General features: G+C 45.5%; 1 protein-coding gene across 3 annotated transcripts; it reads right to left on the bottom strand.

Moving 5' to 3' along the window:
- Positions 1-3,302: 3,302 nt before the first annotated feature.
- On the bottom strand, positions 3,303-25,303 carry Pctp (phosphatidylcholine transfer protein). Of its 3 annotated transcripts, none has more exons than XM_052758082.1 (6): positions 25,056-25,293; positions 11,352-11,469; positions 8,863-8,942; positions 6,987-7,158; positions 5,839-5,906; positions 3,303-4,498 (listed from the first exon to the last, which is right to left on the bottom strand). In XM_052758082.1, exons 1-6 carry the CDS (start codon positions 25,194-25,196, stop codon positions 4,433-4,435), a joined length of 645 nt encoding a protein of 214 aa, XP_052614042.1. In that variant the 5' UTR covers positions 25,197-25,293; the 3' UTR covers positions 3,303-4,432. The 3 variants fall into 3 exon arrangements, with proteins under 3 accessions (XP_052614042.1, XP_052614043.1, XP_052614044.1); XM_052758083.1 differs by lacking the exon at positions 25,056-25,293 and adding an exon at positions 20,057-24,991; XM_052758084.1 differs by lacking the exon at positions 5,839-5,906 and having other exon boundaries at positions 25,056-25,303.
- Between the last annotated feature and the right edge of the window lie 322 nt (positions 25,304-25,625).

Raw genomic sequence — 25,625 nt, 5'->3', positions numbered from 1 at the left:
TTTGAGACCCTTGGAGGATGCTCTAAGGTCACCTGAAAAGAATCCCGCGGTCAGAGCTGTCAAGGGGCCATGGGGAAAATGGAAGGTATTAGGAATGAATAAATCTCATCAGATCACTCCTCCAGCTACGCTCCTTCAGAACTCACTGGTGGCTTGCATATCAATTCCTGAGTCCTCATGTGGCCCTCAGGCTCCCCGCTGGCCCCTATGCTACTTCAGTCAGGCAGATCAGCAGGCCACTGCTGCAGCCATACCAGCCCTGTGGACTCCCTTTCATCTGGAATGGTTTTCTTCTGCTGCTTTCTCTCAGCTAATTCCAAAACACAGTTTTCCTTTGTCCCTCAACCTCATCTAGTGTCCCATGAGAAAGCAGCCTCTCTGTGTCCCTTCTGAGCACTTCTCACTCTTCAGCAGCTTGTTCACTGTGTTTTCCTCTGCACACCACAGGCTCCTTGAGGGCAGAGGACAAGTCCCCAGTCTGATTCATTCATCCTATAAACCAACCTGCCTGCCCCTCAGCCCTGATGACACCAGTGTTTGGAGAAAGACCCACAAAGGTGACTCAATGTCTCCATGCTCTTACAGATAACTCTCTGAACTGACTGGGTGGTGTCTTCCTGGTTTGCCTCTTCCAAAGCCTACTGGGAAGCAGGAGGTGTGAAGGGCAGGCATTTCGGATGTGAGTCCTGAGGGAGAAATCTCAACCAGAAAGCAAGGCCAGGGCTCTCGCTGTGAAACATTTGCGAGGGAAATGACGCTCTCTGGGAACATCAGTGCCAAGGTGATCTTTAACTATGGATTGTTATACAGCAGGGATGGGGATGATTTGCCTGTGGAAAGAATTTAGCACCACAATAGTGCACCTTTTGCCATTGGCTTTGACATGGAATCCTGGGTAAACTGGGCTGCCCTCCGTCCAGACTGCACCATTTCCAAACATCACAGTATAACTTGCATGTGGCTAAGCAGCAAAACCATCCCTCCCCAGGGCAGGACTAAGGCCCTGAAAAGAAGGACCAGCAAGAACATAGGAAATCTAGAATTCCCCCAAACACTGATTTGGAGAGTCAGGTGAGCTGAATCAATGGAGATGAACCTTTCTGTCAGAACAGGTTTAGTTTTCTGAGTTTGCATCATTTGTTCAGATTTCTCTAAATCATTTATTCACTTGGTACCATTTGAATACCTCCGACATACTTCCCTGAGGCCAGTCACTAGTGGGCAATAACTGCTTTTATTCAAACAACTTACCATCTACTGGGTGAGGCAGGCATGTGAAAAACAGGCCTAAGTATATAGAGGAATTGGGGCATGTTTGCAACTTTAAAATTCTGAGTGACATACCCAGCTTCCATGGAAAGGCATATAGTGAACTACCAGGCACTCCCATGAAGACCAATGTTTTTCAGTTCTGGCACCTACTGTATATAGTACATGGGATTCGGAGTTTTCCCCACATGTCATATTTTAATATTATGTCATATAGGATTGTCCTCTACTCCAAATAAGCCAAAAGCCATCGGTAATTACATGAATTAACTCAAATTTACTTTTAAGATTATTTTTAATCTTGTGAACATGTAGGAGGGTGGATATTGTGCACATGAGTGCAGGTGCCCGTGGAAGTCAGAGGCACTAGCTCTCCTAGAGCTTGTGAGCCACTGGTTGTGGGTGCTATCTACCAAATTCCAGTACTCTACAAGAGTGGTATATGAACTTAACCACTGAGCCACTGTTTCCACCCCAAATTCACCATTTCCTACGCACATTTCCTAAAATTTGGTATTATGACAGTTGGTGCCATGGTACATGCCTGTAATCCCAGGACCTGAGAAACTGAGACAGGAGAATTTGGAGTTTGATGTGTGGTCTGTACAGAGACTCTGTCTCAAAAAGGAAGAAAAAGTGAGACAAATAAACAATGAAACCATTTGGTATTCTTAGCATCCACAGAATCCTTAGCTGTTCAAGAAACATCTTCTTGGAGCTGAAGAGATAGTTCGGTAACTAAAAGCATTGGCTGTCCTTCCAGAGGATCTGGATTTGATTCCCAGCACCCACATGGCAACTCCTAACCATCTGTAGCTCAGTTCCAGGGCATCAGTGCCCTCTTGTGACTTCCATGAGCACCAGATACACAAGTGATGTACAGACATACCTGCAAGCAAAACAGTCATATACGTTCAGAACAAAACAAAGCAAAAACCTCTTCAAGGAAAGAAATGGTGCTGGGGTGGTGGCGCGCACTTTTGATCCCAGCACTCAGGACGCAGAAGCAGGTAGATCTCTGTGGATTAGAGGCCATCATGGTCTACAGAGCAAGTTCCAGGGCAGCCAAGGTTGTTACACAGTGAAAACCTGTCTTGGAAAACAAGACGAAACAAAACATGAACAAAAACCTCTTTAAGAAAAGAAATGGCTTAAACGGCACCATTTCACATCAATCCTCTGTTCAAAACTGTGGCCTTGGGTCCTCATGCTTATATTTTAAAGGACCCTTGTCAGGGATCAATTTACACTCACAATATAAGACAAATAGATGCCACGTTCCTAAATTTAAATACCAGTCACTTATTGATAATGACATTTTAATGATAATTTTATGAAGCATTTACTTACTTGAATAATCTTACTCCCAGAATCAATAAACACATGCCATAGACAGAGTTTATATTACAGGGAAACAGTATTCATTGACATGGAGTCTGCCTTTGACTGCCTGCCTCCCTCCCTCCCTCCCTCCCTCCCTTCCTTCCTTCCTTCTTGCCTGCCTGCCTGCCTGCCTGGTTTTCTTATCTGCTTGACATGAGCCCATTTACTGCTTTTAGTAGCAATCCTACAATAACATTTAGATAAACTGAAGAACAGAGCTGAATTTTAAACTTAAGCACCTGAACTGGTTCCTCCCAGAAGCCAAATAAGTGTGGCCTTGAATGCAAGGGAGCTATAAATTCTCTCTTCCTAAAAGACTTTAACTTAATGGGTGTTTTGCCTGTATATGTGCATGATGTGCATGCAGTGCCCTGTGGACACCAGAAGTGGGTGTAAATCCCTGGAACTGAAGTCACAGATGGTGATGAGTTGCTCCATGTGTGCTAGGAATGTAAACCTGAACCACCATCCTCTGAAAGAGCAGCCGGTGTTGTAAATAGCTGAGCCATCCCTCCAGCCTCAAATTTTTATTCTTTCATTTTTTTTCTTAGTCTATGAGCTAGGTCAGGTGTCAGTGAAACAAAAGAGGCCTAACTAACTCATTTTTCCCAAAAGAAAAGGTAAGAAAGAAATGGCCCACAAGAGAAGCGTGTTTTATTTATTCATTTGTTTATTTATTTGTTTATTCATAGAACACACCTTTCCTCCCAGAGAGAACACACACTTTAAGGAAGACCACTTTAATAATCCCTTTCTTCTGGCTTTGTTTGAATCCTGAGTTTCCATATCTGTTCATCAAGGTTTGCACAGACCGATTAAAGCTTTTCCCTGAGATCACCGAGACTGTGTCTTAGCCACAGAATATATTTTCCTACAAAAATTCAGGATAAAACTAGGGCTCCACGGGTCCTTGTTTTGGAGAGGTAGAATTCCAAAAAAAAAAAGGCAAAGGGCACAGCAGACCACTACTTCAATTTGCCTTGGTTGTAAACTGTTATTGACCCTTCAACATCTCTAAACATTCTAGAAGAAAAAGTTACCTTACTGCTTAGCAAGACACAATCATAGTGCTGTGCTCCAGCTATCTTTGTTCTGGAAGCCTTGGGCTTGCAGTCAAGTACACAGAGGTTACAGGCAGCGTTTTCCCAGTGGCTTATGGGAAAGGAAAAGTCCATATGTGGGCAATTAGGGAAATGTGGTCATCTCAACATGTGCTCAGTCAGGCCTGGGACGCTCACAGTGGTCTGATATCACAGCAGCCCGTGATCCTGCACAAGTAGGAATACTTGCTTGTTGCCTCAAATCCCAATCTATCCCAGTCAGCAAAGCATAAAGAGAACGGACATCACTGTGTCCCCAAGGTTTGGAACACGGAAGGTCAACTATGGGCCAAAGGCCATCTCCAGCAGCCACTCTTGAGTCGCACAAAAGAGTATTGAAGAGAGCCTGCTTGCCAGGAAGGGTCACTCTCGTGTTTTGATGTCCTTCCTCCTCTCACTCATCCCCCTAAAATGGTACAACAGAATGCTTTTCTTCCCTGCTGAGGATTTCCCTAATTAAAAACAAAGAAGCAGAGGCCACCCTTTCAATAGTGGAAGAAGGCAGTGGGCCCTGAGTAGAACCGGTGTGAACGAAGGCAGCAAATGAGCCAGGCAACAGGCAAGCACTCCAGGGATCCACGTCGACCTCTGAAGATGGGAGAGTGTGGAGGGAAGGCTGAGCATCGTTTGGAACACATCCAGAGATATTACTCATGGATGCTGGGCTCCCATCCTCCTTGTTAGGTTTTCTTGGGGTGATTCTGACAAGCCTTCACCATGTCTTTCAAAAAGTTTGGAACGCCATTCTGCAAAGGGAAAGAAAAATACGTTTCTATGTATTCTTCACTCTCTGGAATGTGGCAGAAGATAAACAACAATGGCTTTAGGGGAAATAAAGCAAAGTGAGGCCTCTGATTCAATTTCTACATGACGCGGTCAGAAAATGGCACAAGGCAAGACCTGGACAGACGGCTGCATCATCGACAGGGCCTTCAGCTTGACTTTTGCTCATAAGAACTACAGAGCCCTTTTGGAAATATTTATTAAAAAGAAAGGAAAGGGGGGCCAGTGAGATAGCTCAGGCCCTAAAAGCACAGACTTTTGTTGCAAAGAATCCGACCTCAGTCCCAGCACCCAGGTCAGGCAGCTCACAGCCACCTGTAACCCCAGCCCCAGGGGCTCCAACGCCTCTTCTGGACTCTGCAGGCGCCTGCACCCACGTCAGTACATTCCCCCACATGCACACACATACACATAATTTCTTAAGAATAAAAAAGAAAAGAAAAAGAAAAGACAGGATCTGGGATTAGGTTTCTGGATTCTTCCTTGAAGAGGTGGAAGGGCTTGCCTTACTGAATTCGCAAACGGTGCTTGGGTTAGAAGGTGGGAGACAAAGTTACGTAGTGTCAAACACTGTGCAAGACTTTCTGTAAATGTTATCTCACTGCCTTCTACTCCACACAGTAGGCAATATTCATCCTCGGTTTTTTAAAAAGGAAGAAAGTCAGGGCTTCCCTAACCAACACAAAACATCCAGTAGCAAAACCCGGATTCAGAATCACATGTTTCCCTCTGATGCCTACAGGCATTCTAACTCCCATGAGTCTCCTGAGTTCACCGCAAGGCCTGTACAAATCCTGCTGAATAGTCACAACGAGGCAGGATCCTAGGAGTGGCAGCCTCTAGTGACCTGGGTGACTCCTAACACAGTTCCCTGGCCTTAGGGAATGATAAAAGCAAGGACCACAGAAGCAGCGGCTTCCTTTGGGCTGTCTCTAAGCAAAGTCTGTCTGTCTTAACTTTCCATAAGCAGATACCGAAAGCACCATTGTCCCTACAAGGAGCAGACTTTTGTCTGGAAGTTCCAGAGCGTGATCTCGGAGGGTTTGGGGCCACCGGCAGGGAAGGGCTGGCATTCCAAGCTTAACAGATTCTTTGTCCTGTGTCACAGTCTCCATCCTGGGTGTTGGCCGCTCCAGTTCTATCCAAGTCACTCAACTCAATCTCTTCATAAAAGAGTCTCATTACCCTGGGACAATGTGTCTCTTCAACATGACAACCCACAGGCTAAGTCAACATTTGTCAAATGCACATACCCTGTCCCCCACCCCTGTCCCCCACCCCCACCTGCCTCCTGGGATCTCACCTTGGCTGCCCAGTTAATGAGCCAGGACGGAATTTGGCCACCCGGGTTATCAAAGTAGTACATGAAAACTAAATGGGGAAAAGAAAAGACAATTCAGAAGGGGTGGGGGAGGGGAGGGACTGGGCAAATGCAGTAACAAAGCCCTGCAAACCTTCTATCTTCAGATTTGGGCCCAGAGAGACAGAGGAAGGGAGCAAGTGATCCTGGGGAATTGCCCTGACCTGCCTTGTGGCTACTGACATAGAAGCATTGTTAAAAATACAGCCCGGGGAACAACTGGCCGTGACTTTTCAGATGCCTGACAGATGCTTGACACTTGGAAATCATCTCTCATTTCATTATCCAAAGAGCCCCAGGAGCTGACAGATCACCCACCTTATTGTGAGGAAATACAGAGTCAGAACAGTTCAACCACAGACCTAATGGGCATCAGAGTGATGGATCAGATTTTCATCTCACACGGGCGACACTCGTGCCAGTATGGCGGAAGGTGGATGCCCATGCTTTCCTTCTGGGAGACTGGAACTCAATGTTCTTGAGTCTCTGGCCTTGTGCTGAGCAGAGCTGTATCTTCTAATGAACACCTGCCAATCCACTGTCCCTCTGCAGGCCCTGTCCCTATAGCCATGGGATAAACCTGAGGTGACTCTTCTGAAACCCTAGGGTCTGCTCTCAGTGTTCTGATTTCATCTGGTCAATAAAGAGTACATGAGTAAGGGGCAGGCCTGGAGAGCTGGCTCAGCCTGTAAGAGCACTTCTTGCTCTTACAGAGGATCCTGGTTCAATTCCCAGCACCCACATGGTCAGTCACCACCACCTGTAACTTAAGTCCCAGAGGATCTGATGCCTTCTTCTGGCCTCCACGGACATCAGGCATGAAACACATGCAGGTAAAACACTCATGCACATGAAATAATAAAACAAATAAACAAACAAAAAAAGAATGCACTGGGTCAGATCAAAACACCTATGTCAAGCTCTAGCCAATCTGGTGTGTGGATTGAGACTCTCCCCGGTGCTGACCTCCAATCTACTGTCCCTAGGCCACAGTTGCCTTTAATAAATAAGCTTTCGTACCTAACCTGCTTCCCACCTGCCCAGCCTTCAAGTGGCCCTGGCTAGCTGCTGACCTGCACCCCAGGCTTTACCTCGGCTCCCCTTCTTGCTATCGCTCTCAATCGCCAGGCTCTGCTTGTACTGCGTCACTCGGATCACCCCAGACTTCTCAGGAAACTGAGGTACAGAGATGCTCTGGGCCAGGACCACGTAGATCTTCCTCCCGTCCACATCCAGGTCTCGCCGCTGGCGGATGTAGACATACTGCATGGCCAGTCAAGGTATGATATGAGCATGAGGAAAGCAGCCCACTCTGGTGGCAATGGGAAGCCACTCTGCGCCTTCTCCCTGGCATCTGCTCCCTTCTACTGAGACCTCACTTACTGCCTACTTCCCCTGCAAAGCTGAACCTCACATCCAACCATAGTTCTCACTTGGAGAGTGCTGTCACCTACCTGTGAATGGTCCCTGGAGTTCTCGGTTATGCAAAGATCACATTCCTTCTTCCTCCAAGAAGACATACAGAGAGCACTGTTCACTTAGCTGTAATCCTGGGGAAGCTAACCAAATGTTCTCAGACTCAGTTTCTCTATCTAGAAAAAGGGAGTGCTATTGGTCCTCAGGCAGGAATGTTGGGAGCACTAGAGAAATCTGGGTGCAGAAATAGCATTGGATAGAAATAGTATCGATCCTGTCTTGTCCTCATCCATAGCTGTAATCACAGACCTCTACACACGAAGGTATCCATGTCACAACTAAAACTGTAGGAAGACACATAGATACCTCAAGTTATAGTAGGCAGATGATCTGTTTGAGGAAACACTGGTTCACCAAGAAGAGCAAAGCTATTTCACCTCAAAAAGCATGCACAGAACATTCCCACGGTCGACAGCAAACGTCAGCGCATGTATATCCCATCTTTACTTTCTATTAATTTTAGTTTACAGAGTGATGAGTTTCATCACGGCATTTTTATCCAAACATATACTTTCCCACTTCTCCTGCCCTTAGGTAGGTTATTGTCAGGAATTTGTTCACAGCAACAAGGGATCAATATGCTTAGATGTGAGGAAAAACTCCCTACAGTTCAGTCCATTGCTTTACTTTATAAACACAGAAGTGGGGAGAGAAAAAGCACCCAGCGTCAAGAAATAGCAGTCGGCCGGGCGGCGGTGATGCACACCTTTAATCCCAGCACTCGGGAGGCAGAGCCAGGCGGATCTCTGTGAGTTCGAGGCTGGCCTGGTCTACAGAGCAAGATCTAAGACAGGCAGCAAAACTACACAGAGAAACCCTGTCTTGGAAAAAAAAAAAAAAAAAAAAAAAAAAGAAAGAAAGAAAGAGCAGTCAAGAGGACCCTGCTGGAGGAAGAAAGCTAGAAGCAAAGAGGGTGAGTCCTGGTTGCTCTCTCTTACCAATCTGATGCCTGTCATCTCACTTCCATGGGCCCCTCCTCTGTAAGATCAAGATCAAATTGTCTGGACCAAAACTCTTCATAAACTGTTCCTCCGAGGCCCCAATTCTTTTGTTTGCTTGTTTGTTTTTGTTTTTTGAGTTTCTCTGTGTAGCTTTGGAGCCTTTCCTGGAACTCACTCTGTAGCCCAGGCTGGCCTGGAACTCACAGAGACCCACCTGCCTCTGCTTCCCGAGTGCTAGGATTAAAGGTGTGCACCACCACCACCACCCGACTCGGGGCCCCAATTCTAAGGCTCAACCATTTCTATCTTGGGACACTTTGTCTGGAAAGGATGTGATACCTTCCAGTGACCTTATGTGAGGTTACTGTCCTATGTGATCACACCCAGAAATCACACTCTGAAGTCTCTGAGAGTCACACAAGCAGCTGCAGCATTAGCAGACGGTTCCGCAAGGATCCAAGACAGCGTTGTCCATGACTACTTTGAAATGAATGCATCCCAGCATAGGACGGCAGCTGGGGAACACAGGACACTGTGTGAGAAAGGATACATCTCTGTTGGACAAAGGGAAGGGGTACTTCACTTCCCAGTAGGCTACCATCTGTCCATCACATTCCTTTTCATAGAGTTCTGAAGGAGAACACAGGAAGTTAACCATATCACAAGAGTTCAGTGGTTTCAAGAAGCCTATATAGCCTCAGTGCGTGATAAACCTCTAACTCATCAGACGTAGAAGCGTTTATTGACAGAAAAGTATATTTACTACCACTGAAACCTTGCTGCTCAAGGATGGTCTAGAGGACAGAGAACCACAGAAAACCTAAACAAGCCCAGCGCTTGTCCACTGTACCAACAGCATGCTGGGATAACATGTAAGGAACTGGATGTCAAGAAATTATCAGTGTCTTTAAACAGGTAAACCACCAGATGTCAGTAGAGTACCAGGAGTTTTGCTTCTCCCCAGACACACACACACACACACACACACACACACACACACACACACACACACACACACACACACACACCCAGCAAGGTTTGCTTCCCTACAGTTAGCCAGAGACTGAGGAAGTCACAGAGTCTGGTATGTTTAGGGTCATGGCATCTGGGAAACAAAAGGCTCATCGAGGGCTGTGTCCTTAGACAGCTACAACGCGGCTGAACCCTGAGCTTCTTGTTTCTCCACAGCTTGCCACAGCTCCAGTAACTAAATTCCCTTAATGTTTGTGCCCTTGCGCAGCTCTCACAGGAGAGAGCAAAGGAACTGAAGAGCAGACATGTGCCCAGGCTGTGTGGTGGCCTCTCATCTAACCATCCAGGGAAGGATCAAGACACCCCTGTGGGAGATGCATCGGGGTACAATTAGCATTTAAAAGAAATCTAGTAGAAGCAGACTATGGGTTAGGGAGCTTTGTGGCCCCTCAGTGCCACAGAATACTGTGGACAGTCGTGAGAGGAAGGGATAAGTGCGTCTGTTGCCTCTACCTGCTCAGTATTCACACGGACACACACACACACACACACACACACACGGACACACACACACACACACACACACACACACACACACACACACTCTCTCTCTCTCTCTCTCTCTCTACTATGAGGTTTAAGTAGGGAAAGTGTTTAGGGCTAGGTAAAGGAGCAAGACATGACTCTGGCGATCAAGTGGCCAGGACTTTAGTTTGCTCCTGTAGTAAGCTTAGGTCCAATTAGTCCCAAGGCTCTTGGGTACTCCTCAAATCCAGGAGCAGTAAGGTAAGGACTCCCAGATTGTTCTAGCAAAGCTAACAGTGGCTTTTACTGTACCAGAAAGCACAGTGTGAAGAGCTGATGGTGGGTAACAGAGTAAGAGGCCCTGCGGCTACTTTTCTTTTTAAAGTCGGGTGTGTTAGCTGACATGAACAGAGAGGATTTGTACGCTGTCTGCTTCCTCACATTGCTCCTTTCCCAGCAGAACCCACATGGGCATCTGTTGGCAAAGTCTGTATCACATGACAGCATTATGGCGGCTGGGGAGAGTGAGACAGTGCCAGCTTCCTCCTTTGGAGAGGCCAGTGTGCTGATGTCCCCTAATGAGGAAAGGTATTCGGAAACGTGAAGCGGCCCCAAGACCATGACCAGTATTCACAGACTGAGCAGTCCCTTTGAGATGAACTTTGGAAAAAGAGTTCTGGGATTCTGGCTGACTTTTGTTAAGAAAATGAGACTCTCTTTCCTAGAGTTATTTGCATGATTAGAGTATGAGCCTGTGTCCCCTGAAGGACACTCTCACAAAGAACGGGAATCTGCCTGAGAAATAGGTCAATGCAGAGGAACACAGTCTAGAGCTGATGAAACATCCTGGCAGGATTGTTGAGGGGCCCAAAGCAGCAGCACTCACAGAAGCCAGAAACTCCTGGATCTTTCCCTGCTATGAATAATATATTCTTCTTTAAAAGTGGGGGGATAAGGCTGCTTCTTTGATAGTTGCAGAAGTCTTGACTTGCCCCCTCTAAGATACAGGAGGTTTTATTTCTTCAAGGTAAAACCTCTACTACGTAGACTATGTAGGCTCTGGATTCTTTTCCTGCCTTAGGTCATGAAATGTCCTCAGCTTAGCAGCTGGGGGGGGGGGATGGCGGGGGAGCATCACCACCCAATAACATCCATCAACTGCCAGTGACTTCTGAACATGCTGCCTTCCCTCAGGCAGCTGTCTGGACCTCCAGTGCCCTCCAGCCCCTCAGAATCCTACTCCCTCACTTCCTCACGTGTGTGTACCCTTGCTTATTTGGAGACCTTTGATTCGTCTTCCAAAAGGAAGTTTGGAGACCCATCTTCCCAGAAGGCTTCCATGGCAATCGAAGCACATGGGTTAGCACAGCTCAGGAAGCAGGGCCAAGCAATTGTGAGGACAAAGGGGAGACTGACTCTGAGACACGGGCAGAGTAAGTACTGGAAATGGCAACATGGGTTTCAGCCTCAAGTATGCACGACTAAATCAGACAAGACTAGACTAACTTCTTAACGATTGTTTTAAAACAAGCCATCACTCACCTTTTACATATTGGTCCCATTTTTTCCTGTAGTCCAAGTCCATGTACACATCGGCGAGTAGAGCTGGCGAACAACCTTCCAGAACACCAAACACTTTATACTCATAAAGTCCAGTTGGCTATGGAAACAGAACGGGAGGAACAATCTGTTGATACCAGAGTTGAGATTCTGTATCACATGAAAAACAGCCGGGGCTGGGGTTCAACCACATCAACCACTGACCTCCTCTGGGGTCTTGGTGACCACAGTATAGAAGGAGATAGGACCCCTGGTCTCATGTATCTTATATACAGCTGTAGGTACTGGTGGAGGGGATAGTTGTCAGCATTGGCCAGATGATTTAAGTAGGACATAAGATGAGTTATATAGTAAAGAGTGTCTTTGTGGGGGACCCATATCAACAGGTAGACAGAAAAAGCCTCTATAGGGACCATTTCCCAAGATTTATCAGGATATCATGTTCTAAAGGTCAGAAGGACCAGTCACTGGGAGATGAAGAAAGGCATGCTCCAAGAGAGAAGTCTGGAACAGAGTGATAGGAGCTGCGGGTAGAAAAGTTGTGGAGTCAAGACACCAAAGATCCTGGGAAACCATGGGAAGAGGTGAAGTTTTGATTCTCATCACTCTGGAAAACTAAAGATGCCTGTGGACAGAGGCATGGCCAGATATGACTAGGGACAGATTAGAAATGACCAGCTCGAACTAGATTTTAAAAGATCAGAAGTCTTGGTAGAGAACAGTGCCATAGGTGAACAGAGATGGCTTTAATACCCAGTGCATTAATCCAAATAATAGATGGTCACCAAAAACAGGGAGCTAACAGCAATGGTGGGGATGCCAGGAACCGTTGCTGGAAGGATGACGAGAAGACAGCAGATCACCCAGGAGAACTCTGTCAACCATTGCTGGACATGGTCGGTGAGGAAGTGGCCCTCACTGACACAGAAGAAACTGGACAAGAGGGGACCTGTGAGGCATGCAAGAGCTCTAGTTTGGTCTGGTTGATTTGCAGATACCAGGCACATATCCATGTTACATAGTCACCCAGAGCTCTGAGTGGGGTGTATAGTTTTATACATCCACTGAGTACAATGAAACCAATGCAATTTGTGAAGTCATTCACAAGACAGAGTTTTTCTGTTGTTTCTATGGGGGAGGGGTTATATGTGGGGCTTGTTTATGCTTTTGTTTTACTTTTTATTGAGAAAGAAAACTAAAAAGGGAATCTCCATCAGCTTCAAATCATGTTCAAACAGACGGTCCTGTTATTTAGAAAAAAACAATTCCTAGATTACATGTATAAGTGAGTTCCTCCCTTCTCACGTCAAGCCACATCCTTGTCTGTGAGGGTTCTAGGCTCCAGGTGGCCCCACTACATATTTTACTGGGTACAGTGGCAACTCAGAATTCCCTGAGCTTGGTCTGGCTTGGTCCCTGGTGTTAAGAGGAAAGCGGTGGATCTAAAGGACAAAGGCAATGAACTGACAGAGACAAGCAAGTGACAAGCAAATGGAGAAAACCCAGCTGTTAGATGGATCTTGGGTTCCACTGACTGCTCACCAAAGAAGCTCCTTAAATACCATGCCAAGGACCCATGCAATGGCTAAGAAAGTCTTGGGAGATCCTTCTAAAGACTGGCTTCCAACTCAGCTGGCACTAACATAACAAACCATTCCCAGTGGACGTGAAAGAACCCTGGCAGAAACAGAAGGGGAAATTCAAAGTGATCTGCCAGCAGTACAAGCAGATGGCTTGTTACCAGGGCTCTCTAATAGGCAGAGTGGAATTGGGTGTATCTAAGACCTGTGTGCCTCAGCATGGATTGATACCCTGAGCGAAGGGCTATCTGATGAGAGGCCTCAGGAGAAACAACTTCTGCCTGCCCTGGCAGGAAGGACTATGGTGAGTGCTTCCCCATATGTACCCATTTACATCAATATAGGCACATTCCAACCAAAGGAGAGAGAATGAACAATTTGTTTGGGAAAATAGAGTGTGACAATTCTTTTTCTGTCTCACCAACCAGCCCTCAAATAATGACACAGAGACTTCTTATTAATTATGAAAGCTTGGCCATCAGCTTAGGCTAATCCCACTAGCTCTTATAACTTATATTTACTCATTTCTTTTCATCTATGTTCTGTCACCTACTGCCGATCCTGCTTCCTCGGTGTCTCCTCGAGTCTCTCCTGCTCCTTGATTATCTCCTCTTATTTTCTCTCTCTGCCCAGAAGGCCCAACTATACCTTCTGCCTAGCTATTGGCCATTTGGCTCTTTATTAAACCAATCACAGCAATACATCTTCACACAGTGTACAAACACCCCACAACAACAGAGGTCCTGTTTTCTACACATGCTCACCCAAAACAGGACACTTACATGTTAAGACAATGATCATGGAGTCTTCCATGATTTACTGTGGACATCTACAAAAATTAACACAGAACTGTTTTCTTAGACTAGGTCCCTTGCCTTCCTGAATGCAATCACATCCTTGCATGACTCTGATACACATAGGTGTATCATAGAAGAGGGCCAGAAAGTCAAAGAGAAAATAGAATGATCTACAGTTTGCATGAACACGGAGGAATGAACTCTTGTGATGACTTCCTTTAGTCCCTCTCCCATTGTAGCAGGACTGAGAAATGCCAGCACTCCAGGGGAACAAGATCCTCGGTGACCCCTTCCTAATCTCTCAGCCCCACATTCTTTTGCTGAGCTCCATAGCCTGGCCCAAGTTCCTGAATCAAAGCACTCTCTTGTTCATGATTTCTTTTTTTTTTTTTTTTTGGTTTTTCGAGATTTCTAAATGGATATAGCAAACATACTCCTTTTTATTTCATCCTTTAAAAGGTAAAGCAAATTTAAATCATTATAAAAGCAATTCATATTCACTGTAGAAAGTTTAAAGATATTATAAAGAACTATTAATGAGAGATATGTAACCTCGTAATTTGTAAGTATCTGCTAATAATATCCAATAGTATTTCTTTAAAGGGAGCAGATGTTTGTCTACGTGAGCAAACGGATATGATACGGTATCAACAGGTGGTATTTTTACCTCAAATTTAGTAGTATATTAAGACTATGGAAAGTTCACATGAAACAATTCTTCCCCAAATGCATTTCTGTTTCAGAATATTTTATAGAAATGAGTATTTCCAAAATAATCATGAAACACTCAGTTCAAAATCCCAGTTCATTTTTTCAATAGGGATATTTTCTCAGAGATGAGTATTAGAGTGTGAGCATTACCATTCAAGTGTTGTTCGCACTCTTAAATATTTATAATGCTTATACAGCAGCGTGTGCTCTCAGAAGCAGTGAAGAAGCAGCTCCCTGGGATTAGGTACCAATTTCTTACAGTTGTATTTTAGAAAAACACAAAGCTTAGCTTTGCCTGAACAGAGTTTATGTTAACAATGTATGGGACCTTTTAAAAATTAGCTTTACAAATCATTTGAAATTTTTGTTTGGATATTTTCCCAAGCTTGCCAACATTGTAATGAATAACTCCATATATGCTTATTCATATACCTCTATCCCTCTAAAAATGGCTCAGACTCCTCTTCTATAGCAAAATATACTGGGTGTGTAATGCTCCATTTCTAAGACCGTTTTCTACACTTCAAATACTGAAAAGTTATGTGGGTGGCAGTGAATTAGCCACTATCATGCATGGAATACAATTGCCAGAAGAAACAAGGTTTGGTTGATATGGTATACGCCCACTTCCTCCCTTGTTGGGAGAGCTCTCATGAGAATGTGAATGGCTAGTAACTTTCTAGTCTCCTGTGTTGGAGAGCCTCCAAGTGATACCCTTGCCCTGCTTTGAATGGGGACATGATATTTGGATCTGCGCCATATCTTCAGGGACTGAAAAACAACAAATAAGAAACAGCAGAGTAGAAAGATCCAGCATCACTAGTGTAATGGATCAGCTAAACTGACATCCACACCATAGATCTCTGAGTGACTAGTTATGTAAGACCAAAAGGTACCTTTATTTAGGGCATCCTCAGCCCAATTTTTTATTACTTGCTTCGAAAAGCAATCCTAAATGATCCAAATGGTCCTCACTGACATTGCAGAATTTTATTTGAAACTTGGGATACTAGGAAACAGTGAAAAAAAAAAAAGAAAAAGACCATGTGAGCATGAAGGTCTAAGTTTGGATCCCCAATACCCATGTAAAAAAATCTGGGGAGGCAGAGACAGGAGGACCCCTAGGGCTTGCTGGCTACACAGTCTAGCCAATCAGTGAGCTTTAGAGTCAGTGAAAGACCCTGTCTCAAAACAAGGTGGAAGGCTGGAGAGATGGCTCAGCAGTTAAGAGCACTTGCTGTTCTTGCAGAAGACCTGAATTAATCTCCCTGCACCACATCAGGCAGCACACAACTTTCTATAGCTCCAGTTCCAGGGGATCCAACATCCTCTTCTGACTTCCATGGGTATCGGTATACACTGTAGTACATGTGAACTCATGTAGGTAAACATAAAGATAGATAGATAGATAGATAGATAGATAGATAGATAGATAGATAGATAGACAAACAGATGGACATATGGACACCCATGAACACACACACAAAAGAAAACTTCAAAATTCCAACTCTGCATCCTTAGTTCATAATACACTGACTACAAAGGAAATACAAAACAATAATAACAAAAGCAAATCACTCCCCCATATGACAGAACAGACTCATGAACACCAAGACCTGAGCAGACCCTCCAAATTCCCTTTCTTTGCTTCATAAATGATTAGTTGAGCTGCCTGTCCTCGCTGATCAATTCAAAACAAAATGTTTAACCAAACTAAATGAACTTTTCTCCTTGCTTCAAGGCCCTGACCTTTGACCCACCCTAACCTGGGCCAGTATGCACTCCCTCTGGTGAACCGGCTGGGCTCAGGGTAGAGGACTCTCTGATCTCTTGTCCAATCATGCCACCCTTTCATCTCACTTCCCATGCATGCTTCTTCCTAACCCTATTTACTACGGTTTAAAAGAGAAAATTCACTTGCCTAACTTTCACAATGCTGAAGACCTTAGGCCTAAAGAACTCTCCCCATTGAAATGTCCACCTAACTCCTTGAAAGTCTCTATTGCTCTAGGTCTGGATTGATTCTTCATTTCATAGTACTCTAAAACAGAATGGCAGAATAGTGTTAAAACTTGTGAATATTTGAAAGACCATGGGATTATGTATAAATTCACTAAAACACTATAGAAATTCAAAGCATTGCTAAAATACATTGTCAAGGAAAAAGAAAAAGGACCATGTGGGTTCTTTGAGAGTAACAGAGTCTCTCTTGACTCTTGGTGAGTGTCTTAGTTACTTTTCTATTGCTGAGAAGAGATGCCATGACCAAGGCAACTTATAAAAAAGTTTACTAAGGGCTTCCTTACAGTTTCAAGGATTACTCCATGACCATCATGGTGGGGAGCACAGCAGCAGTCAGGCAGGCATGGTGCCGGAGCAGTAGCTGAGAACTTACATCCTTATCTGAAAGTAGGAGAGAGAGAGAGAGAGAGAGAGAGAGAGAGAGAGAGAGAGAGAGAGAGAGAGAGAGAGAGAGAGAGAGAAAGAAAGATAGAGAGAGAGAGAGACAGAGACAGACAGACAGAGACAGACAGACAGAAAGAGAGTGCAAACTGGGAATGCAGAGATCTTCTGAAATCTCAAAGCCTGCCCCCAGTGACACACTTGTTAAACAAGACCATCCCTCCTAATCCTTCCTGAGCAACTCCACCAAGTGGGGACCAAACATTCAAACATATGAGCCAATGACAGTCATTCTCCTTTAAACCACCACAGAGAGCTTATTAACTTGGGGAGCTAGAATAAAGATCACTAGTTCTAGTGCCATGCTGAACCCATGGCTTATGCTGAAAAAGAATCAGGAAATATGACCGAGGAGTAGAGCAAATGTAGATTTATAAGGGAAAGTGAGGAAGAACTCCAGAGAGTGGGAGCACCTCCAAGGGAGGATTACTGACTTGCTGCCCTGATGGTGGCCCTGACCAGTGGATTTTATGATAGGAACTGGAAGGAGACAGAGGTAATTTTTATCGAGACTGGTCAGTTTTGAGAACATCATAGACCAAGGCAATAGGGGTCCCTATGCTTTATGCACGTTCCCTCCACCTATTTGAAGAAGTGACCCTACATTGCTTGTCCAATCAGGTGAGTGGTCGGTCACGTGAGCTAAGTAACTAATGACCCACAATGGGTCCTGCCCTTCCATCTAAGGAGAGCTAATTCAAAGGGCCACTAAAATGGGCATTAAATTGACGGTTAATGTTTAATTTTGCAGAGACACTAAGTAAGTCATAAAACACTCACAAGCTGGCAGGGATCTGGGCTCTTGGCTCTGAGAAGTGATCAGCTATAGGCTGTCTTGACTTTACCCCTCACTATGAGCTTCCCTTGACAACCAATCCATCAGTGGTCACTGCAACAGCCACATGGTTTGTTTGGAGAAGTTTTTTGATCCTTTAGACATGCTATGATTTTTTTCAATAATATTGGGGAATTGGTTTGTTAGTCATAGTTTAGTTTCCCAATAATTTTATAGTCATGATCTTACTGACTGATCAGTGTGGTCCTTGAGGTAGACAGACACACGAAACTCAGAGCTATGATCATAAGTATCAGGTCAAACAGAGGGAGACAGTGAGTCTTTTGACACCAGCTCTTTCTACCCCAAGAGCATCTCATTTAGCTCCACTCTCTCTACATGTCTTATCCAGACCATGGGCTAAAGATTAAGGTAAAGAAAGCCCATCACATAAGATTAGTCAGGGGCCACAGACCAATGCTGTGAAAGACCCCAGTGACTTTCTAGGGGTCAACTGATGACACTTGGTGGCGAAGCCTGTAACCTGTCCCTTTCGCTGCTCTTGCTTCAGAGTGCACTTCTCCCTGGAAGGCTGCTTCCCTGTGTCCCTAAGCCCAGTAGTGCTCTGGATGGCCAAAGTATTGTTTTAGATGTTTCTGGAAAAGTCAGACTCAGACCAGAAGAAAAGCAGGACGGGAGTAAGGATAATGTTCTCAATTTTAATGGACTGGATGTGGCCAAGTTTTCCACTGTTGTCCCTAAGAGATGTCTCTTGAACTCTGTAGCTAGAAACGACAGCACAGTGGTGACAGCATGGGCTTGAAGCCATGAGCTGAGCTGAGTCTAAGCTCTCTGCCTCCTAACTTGTAAATGGGTCAAAGAAGAGTTTCCAGCTCATAGAATGAGTCTGAGGGTCACATCAGGTGATCCAGCGGAAGTCCATGAGGGGGTACGAAGATATTTGATCTCCTCTTTCCAGCTTAAGAAGTGAGGACTGAGGACCACAGATACTCCACTGACACTCACAGGTCACCTGCTCTATGACAGGCACTGAGCTTAGGGACATTTCAGCATCTCCAGTTTGCAAATGAAGAAACAGAGGCTGCAGAGGCCCGGACACATGACTAGGAAACTGCTACTGGTGTGGCTAGATTTTAAGATGCGATTTTGATTCTGGTGGCTTGTCTAAACTCCAAGCTGTCTTTTTTTTTTTTTTTTCAACCCATGCAATTTACTTCCAGTTCCCCTGTTAAGGTCATTGGTATGCTCATTCGACCTCAACAGAGTAATTGTCGTGTATTTACATGAGAGAAATGTAAACTGTCAAAATGTTATTTACAGCCAACCTTCACTATTCATTGCCACATAGGAATAATCACCTGTGGATATCACCTGCCCACACCACATGCCCCTGACCTGACCGAGACAAAGGTATCACCCACGAGTTACCCCTCATTTGTGGAGCTCATCTGCATTTCATCACTAACTATAAGGCAGCCCAAGCGCCACTTTTTTTCAACCCCCGTCCCCATGAATGCTCTCTTTGCTGTGCACTGACTTGGCCTCTCATGGAAGAGCACATTTCCATTCCCCCAGGAGACAAGGTGTCCTTGTATAGCTGTGGATGCTCACTAACTCCCACCATTCTATTGGACTTAGATAAATTCAGGGGGCATAAAAAGTAGGCATTTTTGCCAAAATAAAGTCAGGGAAGATGGGCTGCTATGGCTACAGACTGTGAAGAACACAGTTGATTAAATCTATGTACTATTGATGTTCTAAGAAAGTACAATGGAAAAAAATGAAAAGAAACTACCATGCGTTTAAAACCTAAGGGTTGCAGATGGCTAGCTAAAGTAATGAGTGATTGCTAACACTCACTGAGCACTTACTGAACACCAGATAATGAACTGACCACTTAGACGGCTTATCCCAATCAGCTCACATAACAATAATATGAGGTATGAGCTATTAGCCCATTTTTTTCAGACAGGGAAACTGCGGCTTAAGGATGTTCAGCGGGATGTCAAAAAGAGGACAAATTTATAAGCACAAACTTCTGTTGAGCATTACCCCAAATATTGCTCTGGTTCACCTGGGTATTGGTACAGTTTTATGACCAAGGACCCAGTAAGTTCAAATACTTCTTTATGAGTCATCAACTCTTCTCTGGGTTCCATGGCCAAATACAAACTTTTCGTTGTATTTGAAGCCCCCAGCAGGGGCGTGGTGAAAGTCAGGGCAGACCACAAAGCTTGGCTTACACTTGGAAACAGAAGCGGGGCATCCTACTCAACCTCATCCCTTCAAATCTAAACCTTGGGATCAGCATTCTCACACCACTCCCACTCCCACACTCACCCAGAGAGAGAAGAAAGTCTGTCGCCTGTCTCTGCACACTTGCAGGAGGTGAAAGAGAAGAGAAAAGTGGCCTCTGTATCTTGGGGGATAACAGGTGTCCAGCTTGTAGATAAGCTGGCCCTGCTTGCTCGTAAGCTACAGTTCAGTGAGTTCCCTGAATCTGGAAGCAGTCTGATCCAATCACACCAGGAGCCAGAAGGGTAGGAGGAGAAGGCAGATTAGACCCATCATGCTGCAGTAAAAGAAGTTTGTGGCCCGAGTTGGATTAGATCCAGCTACAGGACGGTAGAGGAAGTCTGAAGTCAGCAGAGACTCCTGTCTGCGAAGGTCACCTCTGCTTCCTTCTTCAGCCCACAGTGCAGCCTGGATCAATGCAGTTTCACTGTCCTCTCGGGCCTGAAACACTTCGTGAGGTCAGCAGCACCAGTAAGAGCCATCGCTGGGAAATGAAGTTTGGCTCCTCATCCAGCTGAGGCACAGCCAAGGTCTAGTACACACCAGTGTAGTCCCTTCTCTGAGGCCAGTATGCAGAGATAACCCACTAAGTCATCAGAGAGAGCTTTTCAGTCTGACATCTGCCTAAACCAAAGTTGTGACCTCTGTGTGCCAGACTCAGTCTATAGGCCATGCTGTTGACTATTGCCATGGTAATGCAGTCCAAAGCTGCTGTGAGACATGACTATAGATCCCTGGGAAAGATCTTCTAAGAGTCTATGGCTCTTCTTCTTAGAGAATCTATGAGAACAGCTCAGAAGACCACACTCACTTGCAGGGGCTCACTATCCCAATCATCAGGGACAGTCAGTCTTCTGACAGACATTGATTTTGTCTTCAGTGGTCACTTCCCTTGTTTTCACCTGTTTATAGCATTCCTGTCTCCCGAAGACTCTTCTGCCTCTGACGGTACCTCTCAATATCAGAAAGCCCACAAGTGCCATGGCAGACTGTCCCTAGACATGAGTGGTTCTGAATGAACAGTCTTTGGACCAGCAGCCTCAGCAACAGGTAAACATGTAGTGCTGAAGAACACACAGGACAGGATCAGCATGGAGGTTCTAGGCCTATGTAGCCATGGCCAGATTTTTTTAAATAGGTGCTGGGGATTTGAACTCAGTTCTTTTGCTTTCCCCAGAAGTCCCCTTTCCTGCTGAGCCTTCTCCTACTCTCTCCCTCCCTTCCCCCTGCTTGATTTTCTTCATAGTATTTTATACCCCTCAACATCTCTTTATCATCTAGGGGGTTTATTCTCATCAGTGAATCCAGCTCATGCTCAGGAAGCTTATTCAGGGAAGCAGCAATCATCTCCTTCACTCGCCACGGCCCGCAAAGGCAGCAGCACATGACTCCCATGAATGACAGAATGAATGAGAATGGAGCAGAGCTGAGGTCTGAACTCAGGACTGCCTACCTCCAAAGTCCACGCTCTTCTCATGACGCCACAGGGCAGCCTTCACCTGATTTTGCTCGGCCTTCAGAAAGAGGATGTGTTCTGGCCTCCCAGCAAGCTGCATATTTGATAATGATTTTATCCAAGCAGACTAGCTCATGCCAGTTACTACTCACAAGGTTTTCTCTGACTCAGTTTCTCATTTCTACCTGTGTGGTAAGAGAGGAAGCCCATGGCTTCCAGATTTGTTTGAAGGAGTAGATGAAGACATACGTGTGATGGTATTTTGCACATTGCACATTGTATGCTGCTAAGTTATTACCACTACAACATGGGTAGAAAAAAAGAAATAAGGAGATTAAAACAGAGAAAGTTGAAGCAAGAGATGATAGTGTTGGAGAGAACGATCCGGAAGAAACTCTCCACGTGAAACATATTGTGACTGAATAAATAAACGGGAAAACCAAACGTATATAAAAATGTTTCTTGTCCAAAGTTCCCATCTAGGAAGGTACTGTGGTGCATGCCCATAAATGCCAGTACTCAGGAGGCTGACACAGAAAGATTTCTGGGAGTTCTGGGATAGCCTGGGCTACACATTGAATAACAGGCCAGTTACAGCTACATGATGAAACTCTGTCCCAAAATAGATAAATACAATTACATGAGGAAAAGTTCCCATTGTCCAACAACAGGATTCAGAATCATTTGCATCTACTCTACAAGATGGCACAAATCTACTTTTTAATTTAAAATATAATTTATTACACTGAAGAATGTCCCAAAGCCTCTGCATTTATTTTCATCGTTCCAAAACATAGTAAACCTTTCACAGGCACATTTAGATGTGACCGACATTTTGCTTCTCTCCATCCTCATTTCAATAAAGGATGCTCAGTGAGGAACCACAAGGAGCCACCAGATTACCACCTCAGGTGAACCACTTCTGATGTTGAGGATGGTACGCCAAGCAGTCAGACATCAATGACCACCTTGAGGCCATCAACAACATGCCAAACATGATTCTTAAAGGCCATCAACGCAAGCATCCTACACAGCATCTTCCTAACCAACCCACTGGAACCTTCAGGGAAGTGACACTATCTTAGAGTCACAGCACTTCACTTACATCTCACAGAGCATCAATACATACTGACTGAATATATAACCACTCTTTGGTTTCTTTTTCAGTATGTTAATGATGAGTCAGTACGTCTTTCCAGGACAACCCATTCCACATTTCAGGTGCTCTACCAAACGGTGATGTAGGAGGTAGAATAGGGAAGGGGTTTGTGGACAGAAGGACTGAGTGTTACTCTTGAAGCACTTCTTAATTCTATGCCTTGGATGGATCATGTACCTTCCTAGAACCTCAATTTCTTTATCTTGATAAGCAGAAGATGGCCTGAATGTGTGAGTATGGGGAAACACTGCTGGGAAAAAGGTGAGCTGAGACCTCAGCATCCCCAGCAGGTTGCATGTGCCTTCTGCTCAGAGAGGCAGAGGATTTAAGAAAGAAGTGTGGAACCAGACGACTAGGTTCAGATGCCGGTTCTAATCTTGACTAACTTGTTTCCTGGACACACTCCTTTCCACGTGGGTAAAAAGGTGATGATCAACAGTGTCTATCCTAAGGCTGAAGTTAGAAATGAGCAAATCAATATCCGGTGCCCGGATTATAAGAAAACATACAGCAACTGTTAACTATTAACAATGACCGGTAGCAATTCTGTGACTAAGGGTGACACTGAAGCAACTGTTTGCTATTACAATGACTGGCAATAATTCTGTGACTAAGGGTGACATCCAAAGGATAATGATAAGATCACAACCTTTCTTTCAGGTGCCGAACGTGTGGGATACAGGACAATGAAGAAATGGAAGCCAAGAAACCAGTTAAAAAGATGAAGCAATATGAGGTGAGAGGTGCTGAGAACCCAACCTGAAAAAGGAGAGAAAGGGGAGGGAAAGGCATCTGATGCCTGATACACAGCTTGGCAAGTGTGTATCACCTTGATATGTGGCTGCCAGGGAAGGTGTAAGGATCAGGGAGGCAACAGAAGGATTTTGTCTGAAAGCATCCACTTTCACACAGAGAGTTGTTCAAGTCTCACTAGGATGACGATTTTGTCTCTTGTTCATCTTGTAACCAATGGTCCTGCTACACAACAGGCCAAGTTTGGTGAGTGCACAACTGCCATCCTTAGCAAAACATGAATACAGTAGGGAGCACACACAGATGGATGCATGCGAGCACAATTAGGAAAGAGGCAAAATGGCAGCTAGAAGTTCTTTTTGTGCACCTTAGTTTAAGGGACACGGAAACAAAGCCATCACCAGACTGATAATTATCATCAGCAAATTCCTGGCCCTGACACGGCAGAGACATCCAGTAAAATTTCCTCTTGCTGACCTCATGAAGTATTATTCCAGGCCTCCGCGGACTGTGCAACTGCTTGGATCCAGGCTGTCCTGTGACCTCAAGAAGGAAGTAGAGATGACCTAGCTGACAGGAATCTACCTTTGCAGACTAGACGTTTCCTCGTCTACCTTCACTTATTTCGGTCTAATCCAATTTATACCACAAACTTCTTTTACCTGGTTGTGAGCCCTCCAACCGCACCCTTGCCATGAACTTCCCTGGGTCTCGGTGAGGTGACTTCATCCCTCCTGGTCTGTTTCCTTCACTGTGACACTCCTGGCTTGTGCCAGGGAACTTCGCTGCCTACAGTAAAGCCATGACGACAAGCCTCCAGTTTCTCCACCTGGGGGGCTACTTGGTTCCAAAGGCTCCCAATAAGATGCTCAACAATCAACTCCACTCCTCCTGCAGTTTCCATTGCGTGCTGCCTGAAGCTTCACAAGCACGTTATTAAACACAACTTAAAATTAGAATCCAAAGAAGACAGTCACTAAAATGGTGAGACTACTGTAGTCATCTCTTGGCCACTCCGGCCACCCAGTCCCTGAGTCCTGTCTCTTTCCCACTGGGCTCAGAACATGGTCCCTCCCCCACTCCACACAGCACTGGCACCCATATGGCAGAAGGAAACCCATGTCCTCCGCAGGTCTAGGCATGGTCGAGGAATCAGCTGACCAGTGTTTTAACTCTATCGTTTATTCCTAACAAACTGCTTCCTGAGTTGGGCTAAACCCCCAAATTACTCATTTCCTATTGCTGCCAAATGTCTCTCCCTTGTGAATGTAGTCACAGGCACCCAAAAGCCCATAGCCACACCACTCCTGTTCAGTATCTGAACCCTGTATTGGACACATTATACCTTCTTCTAGTGAAAGTCCAGACCCTAGACAGGATACCTTTGGCACGCTGCCAGGTCTCCAATCATGGGCCATTAAATACAACTTCCTGCTCCCAGGCCGTTTGGGTTTCCTTTTTTGCAAACGCTACAAAGTAAAACATAAAATATAACAATCCACAAATCCAGCAACAAGAATGACCTGAGGCTGAGCTCGGATAATGGCCCAACCACACAGGGCAAAGTTAACTCAGAGGAGCCTGGTCACTCCAGCAGAGCAGCCAGCCCTGTGGGGAGTCCTGACCCGGGTACTCTGGGGGCCCTGATCTTCACAAGCGGGCGGGTCAGCCGCTACCTGGTCCAGCAGCCGGTAGATGGTGATGCCCGAGGCCTCCACCAGCAGTTGCCAGTCGGCCCCGGCCAGCTCCGGCTGCTGGAGCTCCGCACAGGCCTCCCGGAACTGCTCGTCGGAGAAGCAGCCCGCGGCCCCTGCCATCTTTCCGCAGCCGGGATACAGCGCCCCGAGCGCAGATCACCCACTGGCCCTTAGAGAGCTCGGGGGGCAGTGTCACAAGGTGGCCCCAACCTGATTGGCAGGAAAAAGAGAAGGCGGGACTTGGCAGAGGAGGCCGGCGTGGGGGCGGGGAGCGGAGGCTGGGGGGTGGAGCGGAGGTTGGAGGGGGTGTGTCCAGGCCCCAAAGTGGGCGAGGCTAAGCAAAGGGTGAGAAGAATGGAAAAGAAAAAACTAAAACTAAAAAAAAAAAAAAAAAAAAAAAGCTAGAGCTTAGCTGGGGAAAGAAGAAAGGGCTGAAGAAGCAGACTTCTTTGGATGGGGGAGCACATCCCATAATCACCTCCGTAACCTTCAAACGTGTGTGGGGTGGGCCGCTACCTACCTGTCTAAAAATAGAAGGTGAAAGGACGC

Source organism: Peromyscus californicus, unplaced genomic scaffold, assembly GCF_007827085.1.
Source record: "Peromyscus californicus insignis strain IS unplaced genomic scaffold, ASM782708v3 Scaffold_3__1_contigs__length_106647218, whole genome shotgun sequence".
Taxonomy (NCBI): Eukaryota; Metazoa; Chordata; class Mammalia; order Rodentia; family Cricetidae; genus Peromyscus; species Peromyscus californicus.
This window is presented reverse-complemented; position numbering and strand designations above follow the sequence as displayed.

What these genes read in the sequence shown, in the direction of transcription:
- Pctp (XM_052758082.1), bottom strand. Translation starts at nt 25,196, where the DNA reads ATGGCAGGGGCCGCGGGCTGCTTCTCCGACGAGCAGTTCCGGGAGGCC. An exon ending in ATGGGACCAATATGTAAAAG is followed by an intron (nt 8,943 to 11,351) that starts GTGAGTGATGGC and finishes GTTCTCCTTCAG; the next exon opens with AACTCTATGAAAAGGAATGT. An exon ending in TCCCTTTGTCCAACAGAGAT is followed by an intron (nt 7,159 to 8,862) that starts GTATCCTTTCTC and finishes CTGGCCATGCAG; the next exon opens with TATGTCTACATCCGCCAGCG.